This window comes from Crassostrea angulata, chromosome 6, assembly GCF_025612915.1.
Source record: "Crassostrea angulata isolate pt1a10 chromosome 6, ASM2561291v2, whole genome shotgun sequence".
Taxonomy (NCBI): Eukaryota; Metazoa; Mollusca; class Bivalvia; order Ostreida; family Ostreidae; genus Magallana; species Magallana angulata.
The window spans coordinates 37,040,451-37,063,911 of NC_069116.1; the positions used below are offsets into that span (position 1 = coordinate 37,040,451).

Sequence of the window (23,461 nt, forward strand, 5' to 3'; positions counted from 1 at the left end):
TTAACAATAAAGTCAACTTTTTTTTATCGAATAATTGTAAAACATGGTGCTTTGACAACATGTATAAAATGTAATTTTTCAACCGGTAACATAGAAATCATGTTTGTTATTATTGTTATTGTAAATTACATGTAAATTCATACGCATTGATAAGTCGTTGCATTTAGAGGCATTTAAACATCACAAAATTTAAAGGGAAAACACAGTAGAATGTAAGTATTAGTTTTTGAATGAATGTGCTAGTGATCTGAATTTTCTATTCGCAAACGCCTGTCGGTAGAGCCAGCTACGCTCGATGGCGTGTTCGCCGGCGAGCTACGCGTGACTAAGGGCGAATAAAAATAATTTCCAGCCCAGGGCGCCGCTATACTGGCCACTATTTTGTTTTGAAAAAAGCTCAGTCATCAAATGACTTGCGCTATATTGTTGCCCCTATAGTCAATTTAAAACTGTCCAAGGCTTCCAAGATTAAAATAAATGACTATGCAAACCAGTGTGTATCACCAATGCTTGAATCAAGAAATACGACTAATAATTTATGTGTCTTGGCAAATTTTGAGATGGAAAATAAAACATTAACACGAAGGTACCGATCTTTTGAACAATAAATTAAGTAGCAGAATTTTAAAGGCATCCATATATAAAATTGAAAAGCACTGAAAGAAGACAGGAAATATCTTGGAAATATCAAGTACATTTCGTCGGCTTATGTTTTACGTGAAAACATGACGTCATAGTGTACACTGAGCACGCAACGTTTAGTTTAACTTTGGTTGATGATTTGAAGCAGACATGAATTTTATTCCCTCTTTAACAACAATCAAACGATGCTGTCTCTGTCAAAATAATCTGTGCTCGTCCGAACGGTTACGCCATTTAACTATTAAAAAATATTTAATTTTAAAAAATGGTTCATGTTTTTAAACATGTATCAAATTGGAAAGATATGCAAAAAGAGGACGTATTGTCAATTGTTTACTTGATAATTTCAATTCTAATTGTAAATAATTAAAAGCAGAAAAATAGAATTTGACCAAAATCGTGACCATTCCCCTTTAACATCAGCGAATGTTATAATTTTATACAAATTGTAGTCGCTTCCAATTTAAATAAGTATCGGCTAGACCGGCTTGCATGTCTCTCCTGTGGTATATTTTAAGGTACATAATTATAGGGTTTATCTATCTATCTATCTATCTATCTATCTATCTATCTATCTATCTACGTTTATAAAAAAAAAGGAGGGAGGGGGGTTGTGTTGAACGCATATATATTACATTAGAGGCGTTTTCGACGTTGTCGGAAAGGCCCAAGAAGTTGCGATTGACATTTGAACTCGTGGCGAATGATTAGGCCGCTATCAATTCACAGGATACTGAAAGTCGCAGATTTCCATACAAACCTTAGGGGAAGTATAACTATAATTTTTACACTGATTGTAAAAATATTTAAAAATATCATCTGAAATTACCGACACCACCGTTTTTCTGTAGTAACTTTATTTTAATTGAAGAGAATTCATTTTTATTGACGTATGTTAGTACAGTTTCCAGCCATTGAAGGATGATCGCCAGTCTGGGTGACTGTAGAGATTCCCAATGTGAGCATTTGTAGGGTGAGTCCGTACAAATATCACATCTCCCTGATTCACCTCAACAACCACAATACCAGTAGGACTTCTAATATTAGAGGCACCCTGCGCGCTTGTAAACATAGCACCAACTACATTAGAATTCACAACAAGCTGAGAATGTATGTACCCTCCCGTGTTACAGTAGAGATTCCACGTAAATACGTAAACACCGTGTTGAGGCGCGGTGAATGTTCCTGAATGTTTGTTATAATAGTTGCCGATGTTTGTTAAAACTGTGTCAAAGTGAATGGTGAATTCCTTAGATATGTCTGTTTCATAATGAGACACGTATGCAGAAAATGCAGCACCATCTGGGAATGGGGTGGAGGTTGGCTGGATTCCTGAAATACATCAATGAATCAGTACTATCCTACAATGTGGTAAAATAAGTGAAATACCGGTTTTATCAGGTACAAGTTCATGTTGGTTTTTAAGTTAATTAATATCTTACCTGTCAGAAGACGTTTTTCTTTTGATGCACGTGGTATTTTCTCTGACTGACTAATTTTGCGTTTTACCGATGCAGTTTGGAGTTGTAGCTTCTCCTCGTTACTGTGAGTTGTCGATGGGCCGGTAGTCGTGTTTTCTTTCCTCAAATCGTCTGTTTTGAGATTTTTAAGTAAAGAACTCGAATATTTCTTATTGAACCTGAAGTTAGTGTTTGCTGTCAATCTGGATTTCAGAAACCAGTTTGAAGATTCTAAATCTGCAATCCTAGCTTCAAGTTTCTCCGTCCGGCGACTCGAGGTATGAACAATTTCTTCTAAAAATTTCATTCTCCTTTTCAGGTAACTATTTTCGTCTTGAATAACTCTGAACATTGTGTCATCTTTGGTTTTTTCCGCTTGATGGTTTTCGAGTTTCTCATTTAGGTTTGCCAATAGTTTCTCTAGATTATCAAGCCTCTGTCTGCAAGTTTCATCTGACGACAAGCCATAGACATCGAGAGCAAAGTGGAAGAGGACGACTACAAAAGCTGTTGTTTTTACTTTCGCCATTTTTCTTTGCACTTGTTGCGTACTGTGTGCAGCTGGTGTGAGGTTTGGTTCGGTTTGATAAGTATTCATGAACTTAACCTAGATTCGTTTAAATGATAAGAGCTCTTCATGGAAATACAGCAATTTTTTGTATTTTTTTTCGAAATTGCCAGTGTAACGAAGAATATTGACCCGGATCAATATTTTATACCCCCCCCCCCTCGCAAACGAAATTGGGGGGGGGGGGGTATATAAGAATCACCTTGCCCTTCCGTCCGTCTATCCGTCTGTCTGTGCAAAATTCCTGTTCGGTCTTTCTTTTGGAAAGACATTGGAAGACATAACTTTACAAAAAGATTGCTAATGACCTGAGGATGTGTCATAACTTAGACCCAAGGTCATTCGGACAATGTCACTGGCAGAAAAAGTGCATAGTTCGCGTCCGGTCAATATCTTTCTTATGAAAAGCAGTGAAAGTTCTAACCTCACACAAAAGGATTGCTTATGACCTGAGGGTGTTTCATGAACTTGACACAAGGACATTCGGGAAAGGTCAAGGTCACTGGCAGAAAAAATGCAAAATTCGTCTTTTGGAAATTCTTATTTCACACAATGAAAGCTTATGACCTGAGGGTGTGTCATCATCTTGACCCAAGGTCATTCGGGCAAGTTCAAGGTCACTGGCAGAAAAAGTGCAAAATTCTTGTTCGGTCTATATCTGTCTTAAAGAGAGACACAGAAAGTTCTAACCTCACACAAAGATTGCTTATGACATTAGGGTGTGCCATGACTTTGACCCAAGGTCAGTTCGGCAAGTTCAAAGTCATTGTTTAAAAATGCTTTATTTTTATATGCGTCATGTCTTGCATGAATGAAAATGATTAAAAGGTAAAATTTGACACAAAGTGTCACAAATTTTTTTGTGTTTGGCGAAATTCAATTAATTGTAACATTCGTATCCCCGCCCGCCCCACTGAAAATGGCCCGCCCCAATGCATTTTATCTTTTTTTCGAGAATAACATTGTGTGGAAAAAAATTTTGGCCAAAAAATCGGGCTCGGTATATTAAGAATTCAAAACATTTAATGGCTGTTTGACACAGTGTGGATTATCGTTTGATTCCAGTCATGTTTTCTTATCATAAAGATGCAAATGTCTTAATGCATTAACAGTTAAATTGAAATAAAATGGAATTTAAAGAATAAAAATTGGTTTGTGTACTCATATCAGCATAAGCAATTGACAAAAGAGAGCAGTTGTTATTGATAGAAAATGGACGGGTAATAGATAGCATCCATATTTTTTTCTACAAAAGCAACTATATGAGCTATGATTTTTTTCTTAGCGGGAAGTAACATTTGTAAGCTTGCTCACAGTACCTCTAGTTCTAATGAATACTGAAACCAAAGGCGTTGATCAGACATATGTTAAAATGAGCAACTTCAGTTCTTAATAAAAAGTCTGTGGAAAACAAAACATTCAATGATTAGGTCTCGAAGTATCACATAAATCGAATGCTATAATAAAACTCATTTTCTACCTAATTAAGACTCGTCAGATATTTATGACCCCGGCAATTGTACTGTCAGATGAACACATGTATCTTGACTTCTCAGAATGTTTTGTCGATTTGCCAGAAAAATATGTTAACAGGTCGGTTGTTTGTTGGATATATGTACATGTCTATTTGTTAGATATTATGATAAAGTTAAATAAATATGATATCATAGAAGGAAAGCAATGATTATTCCAATCATTGCTTTCCTTTTAAGTTTCACTGGTGCTGAAATAAACAAAAGACAAGGTGTTTTTAAATTGTTCAAGTTTAAGCTATTAATCAGGTGATTATACTGTAGCATTGAATGATTTATTTTTGACGTCGTCGTGTCAATAACTGCAGTCAGATGAGCAGACAAATTGAACAAGGCGCGTTATGACAATTTGTCTGCTCAACTGACGGCAGTTATTGACACGACGGCGTCAAAAATAAATCATTTAAGGAGTCTCGGGGGAGAATGTTTCAAACTTACGATTTCCTATAAATTTTTTACAGTGAAATGTCAACTTATGAGTAAACTATGTGCAAAATATAAAGTAAATTGACCGGATAGTTTATCTGTTTGTCGCGCTCAAATTTTGGTCGTATGTCCGATTCATCACCGACGTTTTATATAGGATTATACAGGAAAATGAGGGTTTTCATTTTCAATATCATATTTAAAAAAATACAAACATACGATTTTCTTTAAATTTTCAGCGATGGAAGGTTAACGTATAAGTAAACTTTTTGCCAAATTAAAACGAAATTGACCAGATGGGTTTTAGGCTATCCGTCGTCATATTTTGATCCTACAAACGTGCAGTGCCAGCCATTTTACATTATAGAATTGTATAAAACAAAAGAATGTTTACGAATCAAATTTAATTTTATTTGCATTAGAAGAAAAAATACATTTCCACTCACACAGAACGTACAAGGGTCGCGTATATGTTTTTATTTTGCAAATTATAGTTTTTATTTTAATTATTGACGCTGTAATAGAAAATGCACGACGTTAATTTTTGTCAATTGTTACGTCAGAGTCTCAACTGACGTCATCCTAATACGTTGACTCCGACGACAATAACGTCGATTTTGAAGAAGCGGCGAAAAAATTGAAATACTTTTGACATTATTCTAACGATTCATTTCACTTAAAATTATTTTTTGATAAGTAATTTTTCTGTAATAAAAACGTTACATTATAACCTGTATCATTAAACATTTTGCTTTAAATTTGTGTTTTACAACAGTTATGCGCAATACCCTGCGCAGAGGGCGCAAAATTTTAAACCCGCTAACGACCTTAATGCTTATATTTACATTCCCTTAGTGAGAAAATCAATTATTTACTTAGATAAAACGATACAAATTGCAGATCACGGAGGGGGTAAATTAGTAAAAGCAAGAACAGCTGTTTTATAAAAACCGGTTTAATCTGGTTATCACTTTTACTGTTCAGTTGAGATCGAAGAGCATGAAAATATAATCCATGAAAAATAACTCTTGAAATTTTGCTTTTAACAATAAAATCAACTTTTTTGTTATATAATTGTAAAACATGGTGCTTTGACAACATGTATAAAATATATTTTTTCAACCGGTAACATAGAAGTCACTGTTTGGGAACTACTTAGCTATTTCCGACAAACGTGTTTTACGTGAAAACATGACGTCATAATGTTCACTGAGCACGCAACGTTTAGTTTAACTTTGGTTGATGATTTGAAGCAGACATGAATCTTATTCTCTTTTTTACAAAAATCAAACAATACTGTCTCTGTCAAAATAATCTGCGCTCGTCCGAACGGTTATGCCATTTAACTATTAAAAAATATTTTATTTTAAAAAAAATTTCATGTTTTTAAACGTGTATCATATTGGAAAGATGTGCAAAAAAGAGGACGTATTGTCAATTGTTCACTTGATAATTTCAAACGGTCAAACAACTGAAGGTGTGACCCTTCACACCTGCAGGGTGGCATGTGAATATAACACCTGGCTCAAGCCATTATTGTTTATTAAGCCATTAATGACACCAAACAGCTTCATTATACAGGGTCATCCTGTTAAATCATTTTGAAAGTAAACTGAAAAAATTGTTTCAAACTGTAATTATAATGTATTGGAGTTGACCAATCTATATGTATTTTCATTTACACTCTGTACTGGATATTTACGAACTCGCGTATTAAAAAATAATAAATGTACAACTTATTTTTTAACAAAATATTTGAATTTAAACATGTACAGATAGAAAGGAATATATACTCAAGACCTTTTGTGTTAGGAGGAGCTTTTCTTGTACGGACTGGACCTTTTTAGAGCAAAGGTGGACCTTAAATGTTAACATATAAAAGGTCCTTCCGGACCATTTTACAGACAGATCCTTAATAATACGACACCGACAGAGCTCGAAAAAAACAACTCGAATGTATTAAAGGGGCATGATCACGATTTTGGTCAACAATTATTTTCCCGATTTTAATGTTTACAATGCTTCAGGAAGGCATTTTTATTATGCAACCATAATTTAAGTGCCAATCGTTGAGTTATGAGCAAGTTACAGAGCTTGCAATTCTTTGCTATGAAAACAAAGCTTTTGTTTACATTTTGAACGTTGAAGTGAAAAGTCCGGTCTTAGACCAAAAGTAAAAAGTTACCACGTTAAGATCTGTTTATTTATGCTTTAAATGAATAAGAAAAAAAAGATCAGCTTAAAAAAAGAACTTTTGCCGGTATATTGAACAAATGTAAACAAAAACAGGGCACGAGCCTTGTTTACATGAAAAAGAATTGTGAGCCCTATATCTTGTTTATAACTTCACTACTGACTCTCCAATTTCATTTAGTCATTGGAAATGCATTTTCTAAAGCATTGAAAATAATCAAAAGCAGAAAAATAGAATTTGACCAAAATCGTGAACATGCCCCCTTTAACATCAGCAAATAATTTAATTCTGATTGTAACGCCTCATTTGATTGGTTAAACAAATTCATATATATAGTATAACATAACTTGCCTACGTCACAATAAGACGCGCGAGCGAAACGTATTAATCCGCTTGACGTTACGTTTAAATTTTGTACAAATTAACATATTTCAACTAATCAATGGGCCTTATTATCTAACTTGGAACAGTTTACGCATTTTTATAAACCGCTACGCGGTTTATAAAGCGTAAACTGCCCTAATTATGTTATATCGTATAACATAGGTAGAAATTAATCTATCTACGTTTATAAAAAAAGGAGGGATGGGGTTGTGTTGAACGCATATATATTACATTAGAGGCGTTTAATGCGTTGTCGGAAAGGCACGAGAAGTTGCGATTGACATTTGTACTCGTGGCAAATGATTAGGCCGCAATCAATTCACAGGATACTGAAAGTCGCAGATTTCCATACAAACCTTAGAGGAAGTCTATAATTTTTACACTGATTGTAAAAATATTGAAAAATATCATCTGAAAGGACCGACACCACCGTTTTAATGTAGTAACTTTATTTTAATTGTAGAGAATTCATTTTTATTGACGTATGTTAGTACAGTTTCCAGCCATTGAAGGATGATCGCCAGTCTGGGGCACTTTGGAGATTCCCGATGTGACCATTTGTAGGGTGAGTCCGAACAAATACCACATCTCCCTGATTCACCTCCACAACCACAATACCAGTAGGACTTCTAATATTAGAAGCACCCTGTGCGCTTGTAAACATAGCACCAACTACATTAGAATTCACAACAAGCTGAGAATATATGTATCCTCCCGTATTAGAGTAGAGATTCCACGTAAATACGTAAACACCGTGTTGAGGCGCGGTGAATATTCCTGAATGTTTGTTATAATGGTTGCCGATGTTTGTTAAAACTGTGTCAAAGTGAATGGTGAATTCCTTAGATATGTCTGTTTCATAATGAGACACGTATGCAGAAAATGCAGCACCATCTGGGAATGGGGTGGAGGTTGACTGGATCGCTGAAATACATGAATGAATCAATACTGTCCTATAGTGAGGTAAAATTAATAAGTGAAATATTATCAGGTACAAGTTCATGTTGGTTTTTAAGTTAATTAATATCTTACCTGTCAGAAGACGTTTTTCTTTTGATGCACGTGGTATTTTCTCTGACTGACTAATTTTGCGTTTTACCGATGCAGTTTGGAGTTGTAGCTTCTCCTCGTTACCGTGATTTGTCGGTGGATGGGTAGTCGTGTTTTCTTTACTTATATCGCCTGTTTTGAGATTTTTAAGTAAAAAACTCGAATATTTCTTATTGAACCTGAAGTTAGTGTTTGCTGTCAATCTGGATTTCAGAAACCAGTATGAAGATTCTAAATCTGCAATCCTAGCTTCAAGTTTCTCTGTCCGGCGACTCGAGGTAAGAACAATTTCTTCTAATGATTTAATTCTCCTTTTCAGGTAACTATTTTCGTCTTGAATAACTTTGAACATTGTGTCATCTTTGGTTTTTACCGCTTGATGGTTTTCGAGTTTCTCATTTAGGTTTGCCAATAGTTTCTCTAGATTATCAAGCCTCTGTCTGCAAGTTTCATCTGACGACAAGCCATAGACATCGAGAGCAAAGTGGAAGAGGACGACTACAAAAGCTGTTGTTTTTACTTTCGCCATTTTTCTTTGCACTTGTTGCGTACTGTGTGCAGCTGGTGTAAGGTTTGGTTGGGTTTGATAAGTATTCATGAACTTAACCTAGATTCGTTTAAATGATAAGAGCTCTTCATGGAAATACAGCAATTTTTTGTATTTTTTTTTCGAAATTGCCAGTGTAACGAAGAATATTGACCTGGGTCATTTTTAACGAAATTGGGGGGGGGGGGGGGGGTATATAAGAATCACCTTGCCCTTCCGTCCGTCTATCCGTCTGTCTGTGCAAAATTTCTGTACGGCCTTTCTTTTGGAAAGACATTGGAAGACATAACTTTACAAAAAGATTGCTATTGACCTGAGGATGTGTCATGACTTAGACCCAAGGTCACTGGCAGAAAAAGTGCATAGTTCGCGTCCAATCAATATCTTTCTTATGAAAAGTGTGGAAGTTCTAACCTCACTTTAAAGGATTGCTTATGACCTGAGGGTGTTTCATTACCTTGACACAAGGTCATTCGGGGAAGGTCAAGGTCACTGGCAGAAAAAGTGCAAAATTCGTCTCTTGGAAGTTCTAATTTCACACAATGAATGCTTATGACCTGAGGGTGTGTCATCATCTTGACCCAAGGTCATTCGGGCAAGTTCAAAGTCACTGGCAGAAAAAGTGCAAAATTCTTGTTCGGTCTATATCTGTCTTATAGAGAGACACAGAAAGTTCTTGCGTCACACAAAGATTGCTTATGACATCGGGGTGTGCCATGACTTTGACCCAAGGTCAGTCGGGCAAGTTCAAAGTCATTGTTTAAAAAATGCTTAATTCTTATATGTGTCATGTCTTGCATGAATGAAAATGATTAAGGTAGTCCTATACTCGGCACTAAATGGGCTCAATCATTAAAAGCTTAGCTTTAAATGATAAATATACATTTTAGCAATACATATACAAAAGAAAATATGTATGTTTACATGCTAGTTTGTTTGTTATCACCTCTCAGACGGGTGTACCCCCTTGCGAAAATTATTGACAATTATGAAATTTGCCAGACGTCCGTTTTTCCTAAAAATAATTACCAATTTTGGGAAAATTAGAACTGAACATACAAAAAAGAGTATAAATATTTATTTAAGCCATATCTCATCAATAATTTTGCGCAAATTTTTGTAAGTGAGTACGCTTTATGGACCTGATGTATCAAAATGGATTACAAAAAATGCAATGCTAGTATCGCGTTTTGTAATTTTTTAACTATTTTATGGACTCAAACTGAAATTCATGGTGTTTATTCTATAGATTGATATCTTAGAAAAAAGATTTGGTAAAATAAATTATATGTTGACGGATTACTTTTCACGCTATAGGCTTTAAACCATGTAGACCCTGACGAAAAAATCCGTAAAAATCGCATTTTGCTACTGTTTTCTGCCTAGATCTGTCAACAATGTTAGATATCATTTAAACATCAATTAATTGACGGTTGATTAAACTCGAAATAGCTTCTGTCTCTAAATTTAAACCGGTTTTAGTAAAAGAAAAAGAAAAATTCGGGGGGGGGGGTCAAAACAAAGAAGATATAAGCATACCTGAGATCCTGGTTAATCAGAAACTTCGTTTTTCATTTTACATTAACAGAATCGAGTTTCTCAACATTAATCATTTCTATCTCTCATAGAATACATATATTACAGTTCTAATTGCTTATTATTGCCATTGTTTACAACAGCGATGTAGAGCAAAATCAATACCGGGGGTATCAAAAACGCTTTGTAAAAGTCGAACCAATATTGTAAAATCCGTATTATGACGTAGTGCGATACTCGGACTACTTTAAAAGGTAAAATTTGACACAAAGCTTGTTTGTGTTTGGCGAAATTCAATTAATTGTAACATTCTTATCCCCGCCCGCCCCTCTGAAAATGGCCCGCCCCGATGTATTTTATCTTTTTTTTTAGAACAAAACTGTGTGGAAAAAAATTTTGGCAAACAAATCTGGCTCGGTATATTAAGAATTCAAAACATTAAATGGCTGTTTGACACAGTGTGGATTATTGTTTGATTCCCGTCATGTTTTCTTATCATAAGGATGCAAATGTCTTAATGCATTAACAGTTAAATTGAAATAAAATGGAATTTAAAGAATAAAAATTGGTTTGTGTACTCATATTAGCATAAGCAATTGAAAAAAGAGAGCAGTTGTTATTGATAGAAAATGGACGGGTAATAGATAGCATCCATATTTTCTACAATAGCAAACTATTTGAGTTATGATTTTTTTTCTTAGCGGGAAGTAACATTTGTAAGCTTGCTCACAGTACCTCTAGTTCTAATGAATACTGAAACCAAAGGCGTTGATCGGACATTTGTTAAAATGAGCAACTTCAGTTCTTAATAAAAAGTCTGTGGAAAACATAAAACATTCAATGATAAGGTCTCGAAGTATCATATAAATCGAATGCTATAATAAAACTCAAGTTCTACCTGATTAAGACTCGTCAGATATTTATGATATTAATATTTGTACTGTCAGATGAATACATGTATCTTGACTTCTCAGAATGTTTTGTCGATTTGCCAGAAAAATATGTTAACAGGACGGTTGTGTGTTGGATATATGTACATGTCTATTTGTTAGATATTATAAGTTAAATAAATATGATATCATAGAATGGAATTGCTTTCCTTTAAGTTTCATGGGTGTTGAAAGAAACAAAAGACAAAGTGTTTTTAAATTGTTCAAGTTTTAGCTATTAAATCAGGTGATTATGCTATAGCATTGAATGATTTATTTTTGACGTCGTCGTGTCAATAACTGCCGTCAGATGAGCAGACAACTTGGATAAGGCGCGTTATGATAATATGTCTGCTCAACTGACGGCAGTTATTGACACGACGACGTCAAAAATAAATCATTATGCGTATATTTACATTCCCTTAGTGAGAAAATCAACTATTTACTTAGATAAATCGATACAAATTACAGATCACGGAGGGGGTAAATTAGTAATAGCAAGAACAGCTGTTTTATAAAAACCGGTTTAATCTGGTTATCACTTATACTGTTCAGTTGAGATAGAAGAGCATGAAAATATAATCCATGAAAAATAATTCTTGAAATTTTGCTTTTAACAATAAAGTCAACTTTTTTTATCGAATAATTGTAAAACATGGTGCTTTGACAACATGTATAAAATTTAATTTTTCAACCGGTAACATAGAAATCACTGTTTGTTATTATTGTTATTGTAAATTACATGTAAATTCATACGCATTGATAAGTCGTTGCATTTAGAGGCATTTAAACATCACAAAATTTAATGGGAAAAGACAGTAGAATGTAAATATTAGTTTTTGAATGAATGTGCTAGTGGTCTGAATTTTCTATTCGCAAACGCCTGTCGGTAGAGCCAGCTACATGTACGCTCGATGGCGTGTTCGCCGGCGAGCTACGCGTGACTAAGGGCGAATAAAAATAATTTCCAGCCCAGGCCGCCGCTATACTGGCCACTATTTTGTTTTGAAAAAAGCTCAATCATCAAATGACTTGCGCTTATATTGCTGCCCCTATAGTCAATTAAAAACTGTCCAAGGTTTCCAAGATTAAAATAAATGACTATGCAAACCAGTATGTATCAACAATGCTTGAATCAAGAAATACGACTAATAATTTATGTATGTCTTGGCAAATGTTGAGATGGAAAATAAAACATTAACACGAAGGTACCGATCTTTTGAACAATAAATTATCTGCGATAAGTAGCAGGATTTTAAATTCATCCATATATAAAATAAAAGAAGACAGGAAATATATTGGAAATATCAAGTACATTTCGTCGGCTATATCCGACAAGCATGTTTTCATGAAAACATGACATCATAGTGTACACTGAGCACGCAACGTTTAGTTTAACTTTGGCTGATGATTTGAAGCAGACATGAATTTTATGCTCTCTTTAACAAAAATCAAACGATACTGTCTCTGTCAAAATAATCTGCGTTTGTGACGTCATAATAAAACTCGACATTTTGACCTTTGAGTACCCTGTGTGCATTACATAAGGAATAAGGAATCATTCTTTGAGTATTATGAGGTGATAATTTTGATCGGGGCGTGATCAAATCCAATAAAGCCCGCAGGGCTTTATGATAGATTTGATCACGCCCCGACTGAAATTATCACCTGAGGTGATAATTTTGGTCGGGGCGTGATCAAATCCAATAAAGCCCGAAGGGCTTTATGATAGATTTGATCACGCCCCGACCGAAATTATCACCTTAGAATTTTCAAAGAATGATTCCTTATTACTTATATTCATATAATTTTAGGCCATCGTGCGATTTATTTTTTTGAATATAAATAAGCAAACCCCGCCGGCGCCTCAATTTGGCATCATTTGTATTATGGATTATATAGTACAAAATCGATACGTAGTGTTATCACAGACAAAGACACTGGATAATGTAAATAAAGTGTTATAACTGCCGTAGCTTTCAACACACTTTACAAGAAAAAAAATAGGTGGAATGTAAATATAATCTATTGGAGTTGACCAATCTATATGTATTTTCATTTACACTCTGTACTTGATATTTACGAACTCGCGTATTAAAAATAATACATGTACAACCTATTTTTTAAAGCTGCTTGGTCCGATTTTTTTGTTATTACAGTATCAAAATTTTTTCCATACAAACCATTTATCTTAGAAAGTTACGGACTTTCTCCTATTTACACGAGCAGAATCAGTCTCCTTTCAAAGTTAGAAATATTCAAAGTAAATAAAAAAATTATTTTTTTGGCAAACGAAAAAACAAACCGAAGTGCATCACGGGAATTCTTAGAAAAGGAAACCGTTTGGTTTCGTCCCCCGAATGATTGGGGTTATTCAACACGCATGCTATTAATCGATTGCAAAGAAAGCAAACTTCAGAAATAATAGCGAACAAAACGTACACATGTTTATTTGTAATTTGTTTGACTATTTCGACCTTTATTTAATGCGATGTCAAAGTCGTAATACAACCATACCCGTCTCGTCGTCAGGGGTGAAATTTAACATGAGGCGAAATAACGCGGTACCCTTTTATGTCGTTTGTTTGTTAGCAAATTTTGTACATATTTTTCTTCATTGAAATTTGGCTTAATTGACTTGAAAAAACTACTGCAATGTCTATTATTATACAGATACTAAGCATAACCATCGTTTAAAAGCGTGCATAAAATTTGATATAAAATCGGACCAAGCAGCTTTAACAAAATATTCGAAATTAAACGTGTACAGATAGAAATGGAATATATACTCAAGACCTTTTCTGTTAGGCGGAGCTTTTCTTGTACAGACCGGACCTTTTTAGAGCAAGGTGGACCTTAAATGTTAACATATTAAAGGTCCGTCCGGAAAACCACCAAGCGGAAAAACCCAGAGTAAACCTCAGGTGGACCCAAATTTTCAAAAAGTAAACCCAGAGAAAACCCTAAAAGTAAACCCGGGGTTTAGTTGGGGTTTATTCTGGTGTTAGGTTGGGTCTTATCGGTACTGTATCTATCTATCTATCTATCTATCTATCTATCTATCTATCTATCTATCTATCTATCTATCTACATTGTATATATCTATCAATATATATTTATACATAAAAATCTAGTAGCTCATATCTCAACAGATCGTAAAATGTGTTGTATCTATAATCTATATCTATATGTATCTATAATATCCAGTTTTATTTTTTTAAAAAGGAGGGGGGAGAGGGGTTGTGTTGGACGCAAATAAATTACATTAGAGGCGTTTTCCGCGTTAATGTCTGAAAGGCCCTAGAAGTTGCGATTGACATTTGTACTCATGGCGAATGATTAGGCTTTCGATTCACGTGATTCTGAAAGTCGCCATACAAACCTTAGGGAAAGTATATAAATTTTTACACTGGTTCTTAAAATATCTAAGAATATCATCTGAAAGGACCGACACCACCGTTTTAATGTAGTAACTTTATTTTAATTGTAGAGAATTCATTTTTATTGACGTATGTTAGTACAGTTTCTAGCCATTGAAGGATGATCGCCAGTCTGGGTGACTGTAGAGATTCCCAAAGTGACCATTTGTAGGATGAGTCCGTACAAATACCACATCTCCCTGATTCACTTCCACAACCACAATACCAGTAGGACTTCTAATATAAGAAGCACCCTGTGCGCTTGTAAGCATAGTACCAACTACATTAGAATTCACAACAAGCTGAGAAAATATGTATCCTCCCGTATAACAGTAGAGATTCCACGTAAATACGTAAACACCGTGTTGAGGCGCGGTGAATGTTCCTGAATGTTTGTTATAATGGTTGCCGATATGGTGTCAAAGTGAATGGTGAAATCCTTAGATATGTCTGTTTCATAATGAGACACGTATGCAGAAAATGCAGCACCACTTGGGAACGGGTTGGGGGTTGACCGGATTCCTGAAATACATCAATGAATCAGTACTATCCTACAGTGTGGTAAATTAAGAGAAATATTGTCAAGTACAAGTTGGTTTTTAATTTAATTAATATCTTACCTGTCAGAAGACGTTTTCCTTTTGATGCACTTGGTTTTTTCTCTAACTGACTAATTTTGCGTTTTACCGATGCAGTTTGGAGTTGTAGCTTCTCCTCAATACCGTGATTTGTCGGTGGATCGGTAGTCGTGTTTTCTTTCCTTAAATCGTCTGTTTTGAGATTTCCAAGTAAAGAATTCGAATATTTCTTATTGAATCTTAAGTTAGTGTTGGCTGAAGTCATTCTGGATTTCAGAAACCAGTTTGAAGATTCTAAATCTGCAATCCTAGCTTCAAGTTTCTCCGTCCGGCGACTCGAGGTCAGAGCTATTTCTTCTAAAGATTTAATTCTCCTTTTCAGGTAACTATTTTCGTCTTGAATATCTTTGAACATCGCGTCATCTTTGTTTTTTTTCGCTTGATGGTTTTCGAGTTTCTCATTTAGGTTTGCCAATAGTTTCTCTAGATTATCAAGCCTCTCAATGCAGGTGTCGTCTGACGACAAGCCATAGACATCCAAAACAATGTGGAAGAGGACGACTATAAAAACTGTTGTTTTAAGAGTCGCCATTTTTCTTTGAACTACGTAGTTACGTATTGTGCGAGGTTTGGTTCGGTTTGATAAGTTCCACATGAACTTAACATAGATTCGTTTAAATGATAAGAACTCTTCATGGAAGTACATAAATTTTTGTATTTTTTTTTTCGAAATTGCCGGTGTAACGAAGAATATTGACCTGGTTTGAAAACTAACCCAGGTCATTTTTCTAATGAATACTGACACCAAAGTATGTGCGTACGGTTCGCTGTAGAATTCACGTTATTCCTATATAAAAGCAGTAAAATTTTCTTGAAAATTAAGACATTCAGTATAACAAAATAAATAGTGCCTGTTTGGGAGGATAACAGTTGAAATCGACACCCCTCGACAACCATTGTCAACCTCCGCTTCGCGTCGGTTGACAATGGTTTTTGAGGGGTGTCAATTTCAACTGTTACTCTCCCAAACAAGCACTATCTATATAATGTTACCCGTTGCTAAGTGCGTTGCTAACGCTGAGGGTAATAGAACGGATTATGAACTGCGTCTTAACCAATCAGATTTCAGTATTTAACATGAAAGTATAACAAATGTTAGAATGATCAACGTTAGTTCTAAATAAAAAGTCTGTGGAAAACATAAAACATTTAATGATAGGTATCGAAGTATCACATAAATCGAATGCTATAATTAATTCAAGTTCTTCCTGATTAAGACTCGTCAGATATTTGTGACCACTGGTAAATTGTTCTGTCAGATGAATATCTTTAATTATATTGTTTTGTTGATGTTTACCGGACGGTGGTGTGTTGGACATATATGTACATGTCGGTTTGTTAGATATTATGATAAGTTAAAGGGGAAGGAAACTAAAAATATGTTGTACAATAAATCAATTAATTATCATCTACTATAAATGTAAATCGTATTTATTTTCATTAAAAACCCCGGAACAATGAATAAATCAAGAAAATCGATCGCTTAATTTAAATTTCCCGCCGCCATGGGGGCTTCCATTGAACTTTAATCTATGACGTCACACCATCTATTCCGGTTTGTCTTATCAACAGTAAATCATGATATTCGCTCTAAAAGTTCGGGAAAATTTGAAACAATATTGATTTGAGACCGTTCTTTTACCTTTGCAAACTACAAACTAACGTCAAATGGAGCATGTTCGTTGAAATCTAAAAGCGGAGGTTAGTGTCGGAGAAATCTCCGCGTAAATGTGGAAATTGTCAACAGATGCCAAGTATCATAGAAAATGTCTGCCGTCGTTTTTTCGACATGGTAATTCCGACTTTAAAGAATGAATTTTAAACATCCCGATTACAATTATAACATTTATTCAGTTAGCGAAGAACTTGACTTGGAATGAAAAATGTAATCGAGGTCGTTTTCAACACTGAATGATAGCAGATTAACAGCTGCCATTTACTTATAAAAATGCATATATTTAAGGAATGAATTCAATATTTATTAGTTTTATACGATATAAAATGGTTTGGGGCAGTTTACGCTTTATAAACCGCGAAGCGGTTTATAAAAAAGCGTAAACTGTAAGTGTTTCAAACCATTTTATATCGTATAAAACTAATAAATATTGAATTTATTGCTTATAATTTAATTTTTTACTCTTATTTGTAGATAAAAACGGTCATTTGACCTTTAAAATGACGTAAAATTGTATAAAATTCAAACGAAACGTCAGGCGTATTGATACGTTTTTGACGTTAGTCTTACTATGACGTAGGCAACATTCTTTGTACGATATAAAATAATTTTTTAGCCAATCAGAAAGCGCGTTACAACCAGAATTAAATTATTTATGCATACAATGATACATGTATTTATTCTTTAGATTGACGTGTGAACTCAAACAGTATTAATTTTGTTTAGTCGATTATTTGAGTAAAAGAAAGACATAAACGAGCGTTAATTATATTCAGAGCATTCATATGTACAGTATATATAAACCAAACCGGAATAGATGGTGTGACGTCAAAATAATTATTTTTTTTTGGTTTTTAATACAAAAGAGTTCTACATCATGTCAGCCTCCAGTAAATACGATTTCTCAAACTTCAAACGTTCATTAAAGCTTAAGGTATCTCACTCCTCATGTTTTGATTTCATTGCGCAGATGATCATTATATTTAAAATGAATATGATTTTATTTATTTAATCATCACAGATAGATTATTATTTCATAATTACACAACATTCATAAAGAAAATCCATTTGAATTCAAAAAAACAAACAAGTTTTTTGAGGAACTATTTTTTCGTGCGGAAGGTTTTTTAGACGAAAATGACAGAAACAAGCAATTTTATGAATTTTCAAGATACTTTTCTTTTTAATTATACTTTATTCATTATTCACATTTTTAACATTTGATAGGTTTGTAACATATTTTATAGGTTCTGTGTGACATGTACAAAATCAAATCTTGAGAATGTGATAGCCGTTTAGCATAAAATCATGCATGTCTGAATTTTTTAAAGTCAAATTTTGCGAGAATTTTACCTTTGAAGCCTTATATCTAAAATTTGACATCACTGACCCCCATGTTATTTATGTCAAAATGATGCTGAATACATATTTAGGCAAACTGGATTAATCTTATAAAATTCTTGATATTCAAAAAGTTTTTATTTCAAATCAAATTGTAACTATTAAAGAAATTGTCTATTTTAAGTGCAAAAAGGTCACACAAAAATTTATGCAGCTTTGTACAAATTTTTTTCGTAATCCCTCTATTCAGTGTGACCATTGAGCATAATTAAAAACAATATTTGAAGAAATAAATTTGCTTAATCAAAAATACTTACAACAAATCCTAATCAGGATGAAATTGCATTTTAGGTGCAAAAAGGTCAAATGAAATGGGCCATAACTCATGAGTACTGATCCCCCATTATCTTTGTATTTTTTAAGTTTGTTTTGTCTACAGATTTCAATGATATACTTCTCAAGAAAATCTTGATACAACAAAACTGAGGAGTGGGATACCTTAATTACGTATTTTATTTTCAAAACAGCATGACCACATGTGATAATTTACACCACTTTATTAAAACAAATAAATTATGTTTTTGACTTTCCTTCCCCTTTAAATAAATATAATATCATAGAAGGGGATAATCGTTGTTTTCCTTTAAATTTCATGGGTACTGAAATAAACAAAAGACAAAGCGTTTAATTGTTCAAGATTTAACTATTAAATCGGGTGGTCATATTTTTTTTTTTAAAATCTCAATTAAGTCTATTATTTCATCACATTTTTTGTCTAACAAAATAAGCTAACAACTGGCAAATAAACCATTACTCTGACCGGTTTATCTATACGCATGACAAAGACTCTGATGAAGTACAAATTTATGTTGTCAATGAATCAGACTCTCCATCCATTGAAAGACGAGCGCCAGGCAGGGTCACTGTAGAGGTTGTGTCGGTGGTCTTTCGTGGGGTGAGTACGTACATACACGGCGTCCCCCTGACTGATCGCCACCACCACGATCCCCGTGGCTGTCCGTATATTTGAGGCGCCCTGAAGCTCTCCGTCCGAAACCATGGCCCCAACGACATTGGAATTCACAACAAGCTCTGAGAAAATGTATCCTTCCGCGTGACAATAGAGAGTCCACGCGAACACGTATATACCGTGTTGTGGTGCGGTGAAGACTCCAGAGTACTTGTTGTAATGGCTGCCGATGTTTGTTATAATTGTGTCAAAGTGTATGGTGTATCCCTTAGACAGTTCTGTTTCATGTGCAGATACGTACGCAGAAAACGCAACGACATCTTGGGTTAAATGTACTGACGTCATGTTTCCTAAAATATGACATATTAAGATTGAGAAGATATTAAAAAGTCATAAAAATTGCTTCCATGCAAGAGAAATGAAATTGTTCTTTTTGACTATAACCAATACTTTATCATTTTAAACAAAACATAAATTTACATGGCAATGGAAGGATTTGATGTTCTGCCATTATACATGTACTAGTTGTGTTCTGTTGACCTTTCATCAATTACCTGAAAGAGCATTGACCCCTTCTGTTTGGTTTTGCGCGCTGTACGAGGATTCTTGTCCGCGAGAAGCTCTGATTGGTTGTGTTTTGGTCTCTGACAATTTTTTTGATAATCTAAAGGGAGGCGCGTGTGATTTAACATTGAACGTAGATACCAAGTTCTTTTTATCCATGTTATATGTCACCTGCTTCAAAACGTCGTTTGCAATGGAACTAATTTTCGAATTCTTTTTCGAACACTTGCAACGGACAGTCTTATTTTTGCTGTTGGATTTTAGAGAAGATTCAAGATCTGAGACCCTTTCTACCAGCTCTTTGGTTCGGAGGTTGGAGTGAGTCAGTGATTCTTCCAGGGATGTTAGCTTCTTCTTTAGATCTCGAATCTCTTTCCGAAGTAAAGTGTTAATGGAGGTATCTTCCTTCTTTCCAAAGTTAACATTAATGTCCGCACCTCTGGCCCCCATTCCCTTTATGAGGCCTCCTACAATACCTTCGAGTACTTCAAGCCTCTCTGTGCATGTGATAGCGAGAGCATTGTCAAGACTAACCAATACCACAAAATGTAAGCACACTAGACGGGAAATCATGTTAAAATTCTCCATTGAAGATAAAAGTGTGTTGGTCTAGTTTCATTTGAACAAACTGATAAGGACTTCTGCAGATCTTAAAGTCTTTTCACTACTCGCCTTTAGACCTGATACATGAGAAATGTATTATATACCAGTGCCACATGTTATGTAAAATTCACCTACAAACTTGAAAAAAAGGAATAAGCTATTTTAAATTATATAATCCAATTTACTACTTCAATTTACTTCTTAATAAATCAATCATGATTAAAATCTATTCTTTAAAATGCAATAAAATTAAACTTTAAACTTGGACCATTGTTCATTACCCTCGTCGTGTTTGAGAAAGAAACATCGAATTCTGAATACAGTGAAAATTGTTCATATAGAAATTTGTTAAAATTACTTATTAAAGATGGTAATTTTTTCTTTAATTTTGGTCCCTTTCTGACCCCCAGGGATCATGTTTTGAACAAGCTTAGAAGTTTCATCTATAAAAAAAAATTGATATTGCTGGCTTGTTGGTTCTTGAGAAAAAATATACTTTTAAAATCCATATCATCCTAATTACATGTATTATGTTTTTAAATTACATCGTATTCAAATAAAATAATTATCTATCAACTGCATGAAACCTCTCAAACTGGAAAACTATCTATGCCACAATTTAATAAATGGACGGACTGTTGTCTGTCGTTGGAACAGCTAGTTTACAACGACATGAATTCATATTGGAGTCGAGTTTTACTATCTGTTAGAATGTAATGTATTATTCTCTATTCGGAAGGAATTTTTAGCAAGACAAGAGGCCAATAGGTCCTCCACACACCTGGAAAAAGTTCTGCATACAAACCCGAACTTGTAAATTACTTAAAGATATGGATTTTTAGCGCATGTTCGACTTAAATACGACAGAAAAATTTCAATTTTGGAGAAATTTTTTAAATCTTTTTCAAAAATGTACTATTATTCATGAAAATAAAAGCCCCCTGCGGTATTCGAACTCGGGACCTCCAGATCAATCGATTGAAGCTACACCCTTTTCGCCACAGAGATATACAACAAACTTTGTCAATATAAACTGTTTTACAGTGCGTTTAAATCTTCATGTTGTGGCGTACTGTCATGAAAAGTAGAAGTCACGGGGTGTCGAGGATCCTTAATCATACAACTTTTTAATTACATCATTTTTAATGATTAATTAACTAGATATGAACAAACAAGGGAAGATAACTCTATCAACTGTTACAATAAATATTAGAATATGCAGTCAGTTCCTATATTCTGTAAGAAGACATTTTTAAACATCATATACATTAACACTATATGACCATTTTGGCCAGACTCTGCAGTAAGAACTGTTTTGGCCCCGTCCTAGATTCAAAATATCCTACCTTGGGGGACAAAAAATTTACAATTTTGGTAGAAAGCTTTATTTTCTTTTTAAATGTGCAGTCAGATTTTATTTAGTATTAGCAGATGTAAAAAAAAAAAAAAAAAAAAGAAGCAAATTTTAACATTTAAATGCATTAACTCTATATGACCACCCAACAGTCAGAACCCCTGCCTGAAGGGACAGGAAATTAACAGATTTGGTAGAGGGTCGGGCTTCTTGGTCTTTAAAATGAGGAATTCAATTTTCCTTACAGACGCATGGAAGTAGAGAAGAGATTATTTTTAAACATTATATACATTAACACTATGCTTCCATTCCACCCCCCCCCCCCTTCCCGAGTCAAAACCCATACATGAAATTTACAATTTTGGTAGAGGGCCGGGCTTTCTGGTCTACATACAAATGGTCTACTTACAGATGTGTGGGAGAAGAGAAGTTGATGTTTAAAAATCATATGCATTAACACTATTTGGCCATATTGTCACGCCCTAGGGCCTGAACCCCTGACCCAGGGGCCATGAATGCCACAATTTAGGTAGAGGAGTTAGTGGACATCACAACCATGCATTCAGTTTTTCCCCACGTGTGGGAGTAAAGAACAAGATTTTCTAAGATACATGTATAATACATTTTCACAATATGGCTATATTCTGATATTTGGCCTCGCCCTAGGGCCTGAGCCCCTGTCCCAGGGATCATGAATTTCAGTAGAAGACTTCACGGACATTATAACCATGCATTTACTTTATAACAAATATATACGGGAGTAGAGAAGAAGATTTTCTAACATTTGATACATTTTACTGTATGGCCGTATTGACTCCACCCTAGGGCCTGAACCCCAGATCCATGGACCATGAATTTCACAATTTTGATAAAGATCTTTATTGACATCATAATCATACATTCCGTTTTTTCCTCACATGTGTGGGAGTAGAAAAAGCTTTTTGAAAATTTGGCTAATTTTTTTCCATATTTGGACCCGCCTATGACGCTCCGGGAGTGGTAGAGGCATGATTTTTACAATTTAGATTCTTCCTACCACAGAAGGCCTTCACACAAAAGATGGCCTTGTACTTTTTTAAGAAGTTAAAAATGTAAAATTGTCAACTAACTATGCATGATGACAGACGAAGACCAATAGCAATAGGTCACCTGACCTTAATATTTTATGTCCAACCAAATATTCTAAAAGTTTGTATTTTATTGTCGAACAATAACTTTGTATTTCTTGGGGAAATTGTATATTCATATTTGAAATTTATGAGATTGTCTGTTCTCTACAAACATAACTAGCTAGCTTTGCTCGTCCGGACCGTCTGTATATTGATTGTAAATATGCTTATAAAGCTTGTATTTCACGTACCATTTATATGGTTTTGAGAAAATGAATGCATTTACAAAATATTTTCCGACAAGCTTGCTAGGTTTCAAAACTTATTTGCATCCGTTTAATATCTCTCTCTCTCTCTCATACATATTACACCTTTATAAATTTATTTATATTTCAAGAGCTTGGTTTGATTTTGAAATTTCTTAAAAATGATTACCAGGTATATACCACTTGAATCAAGTTAATTAATTCTTTTATCACGTAGAATTTATGTGATATGATAACTATGTTTCAATACTACC

At 34.4% G+C, this 23,461-nt stretch overlaps 3 protein-coding genes and 1 pseudogene across 3 annotated transcripts; all 4 read right to left on the reverse strand.

Moving 5' to 3' along the window:
• Positions 1 to 1,507: 1,507 nt before the first annotated feature.
• On the reverse strand, positions 1,508 to 2,773 carry LOC128190339 (uncharacterized). The gene is made up of 2 exons (XM_052862360.1): positions 2,085 to 2,773; positions 1,508 to 1,974 (listed from the first exon to the last, which is right to left on the reverse strand). The coding sequence occupies exons 1-2, from the start codon at positions 2,698 to 2,700 to the stop codon at positions 1,538 to 1,540; spliced, it is 1,053 nt and encodes a 350-aa protein (XP_052718320.1). The 5' UTR covers positions 2,701 to 2,773; the 3' UTR covers positions 1,508 to 1,537.
• A 4,867-nt stretch (positions 2,774 to 7,640) lies between these two features.
• Positions 7,641 to 8,956, reverse strand: LOC128189845 (uncharacterized). The gene is made up of 2 exons (XM_052861614.1): positions 8,239 to 8,956; positions 7,641 to 8,130 (listed from the first exon to the last, which is right to left on the reverse strand). Exons 1-2 carry the CDS (start codon positions 8,852 to 8,854, stop codon positions 7,694 to 7,696), a joined length of 1,053 nt encoding a protein of 350 aa, XP_052717574.1. The 5' UTR covers positions 8,855 to 8,956; the 3' UTR covers positions 7,641 to 7,693.
• Positions 8,957 to 14,794: 5,838 nt separating this feature from the next.
• Positions 14,795 to 15,865, reverse strand: LOC128190126 (uncharacterized; annotated as a pseudogene).
• Positions 15,866 to 18,720: 2,855 nt separating this feature from the next.
• Positions 18,721 to 20,531, reverse strand: LOC128189578 (uncharacterized). The gene is made up of 2 exons (XM_052861239.1): positions 19,866 to 20,531; positions 18,721 to 19,661 (listed from the first exon to the last, which is right to left on the reverse strand). The coding sequence occupies exons 1-2, from the start codon at positions 20,461 to 20,463 to the stop codon at positions 19,222 to 19,224; spliced, it is 1,038 nt and encodes a 345-aa protein (XP_052717199.1). The 5' UTR covers positions 20,464 to 20,531; the 3' UTR covers positions 18,721 to 19,221.
• Between the last annotated feature and the right edge of the window lie 2,930 nt (positions 20,532 to 23,461).

Excerpts from the sequence above, each read along its gene's own strand:
- LOC128189845 (XM_052861614.1), bottom strand. The coding sequence starts at position 8,854 with ATGAATACTTATCAAACCCAACCAAACCTTACACCAGCTGCACACAGT. Across the intron at positions 8,131-8,238 it reads AGAAAAACGTCTTCTGACAG|CGATCCAGTCAACCTCCACC; the intron begins GTAAGATATTAA and ends CATGTATTTCAG.
- LOC128189578 (XM_052861239.1), bottom strand. The coding sequence starts at position 20,463 with ATGGAGAATTTTAACATGATTTCCCGTCTAGTGTGCTTACATTTTGTG. Across the intron at positions 19,662-19,865 it reads AGGGGTCAATGCTCTTTCAG|GAAACATGACGTCAGTACAT; the intron begins GTAATTGATGAA and ends GTCATATTTTAG.
- LOC128190339 (XM_052862360.1), bottom strand. The coding sequence starts at position 2,700 with ATGAATACTTATCAAACCGAACCAAACCTCACACCAGCTGCACACAGT. Across the intron at positions 1,975-2,084 it reads AGAAAAACGTCTTCTGACAG|GAATCCAGCCAACCTCCACC; the intron begins GTAAGATATTAA and ends GATGTATTTCAG.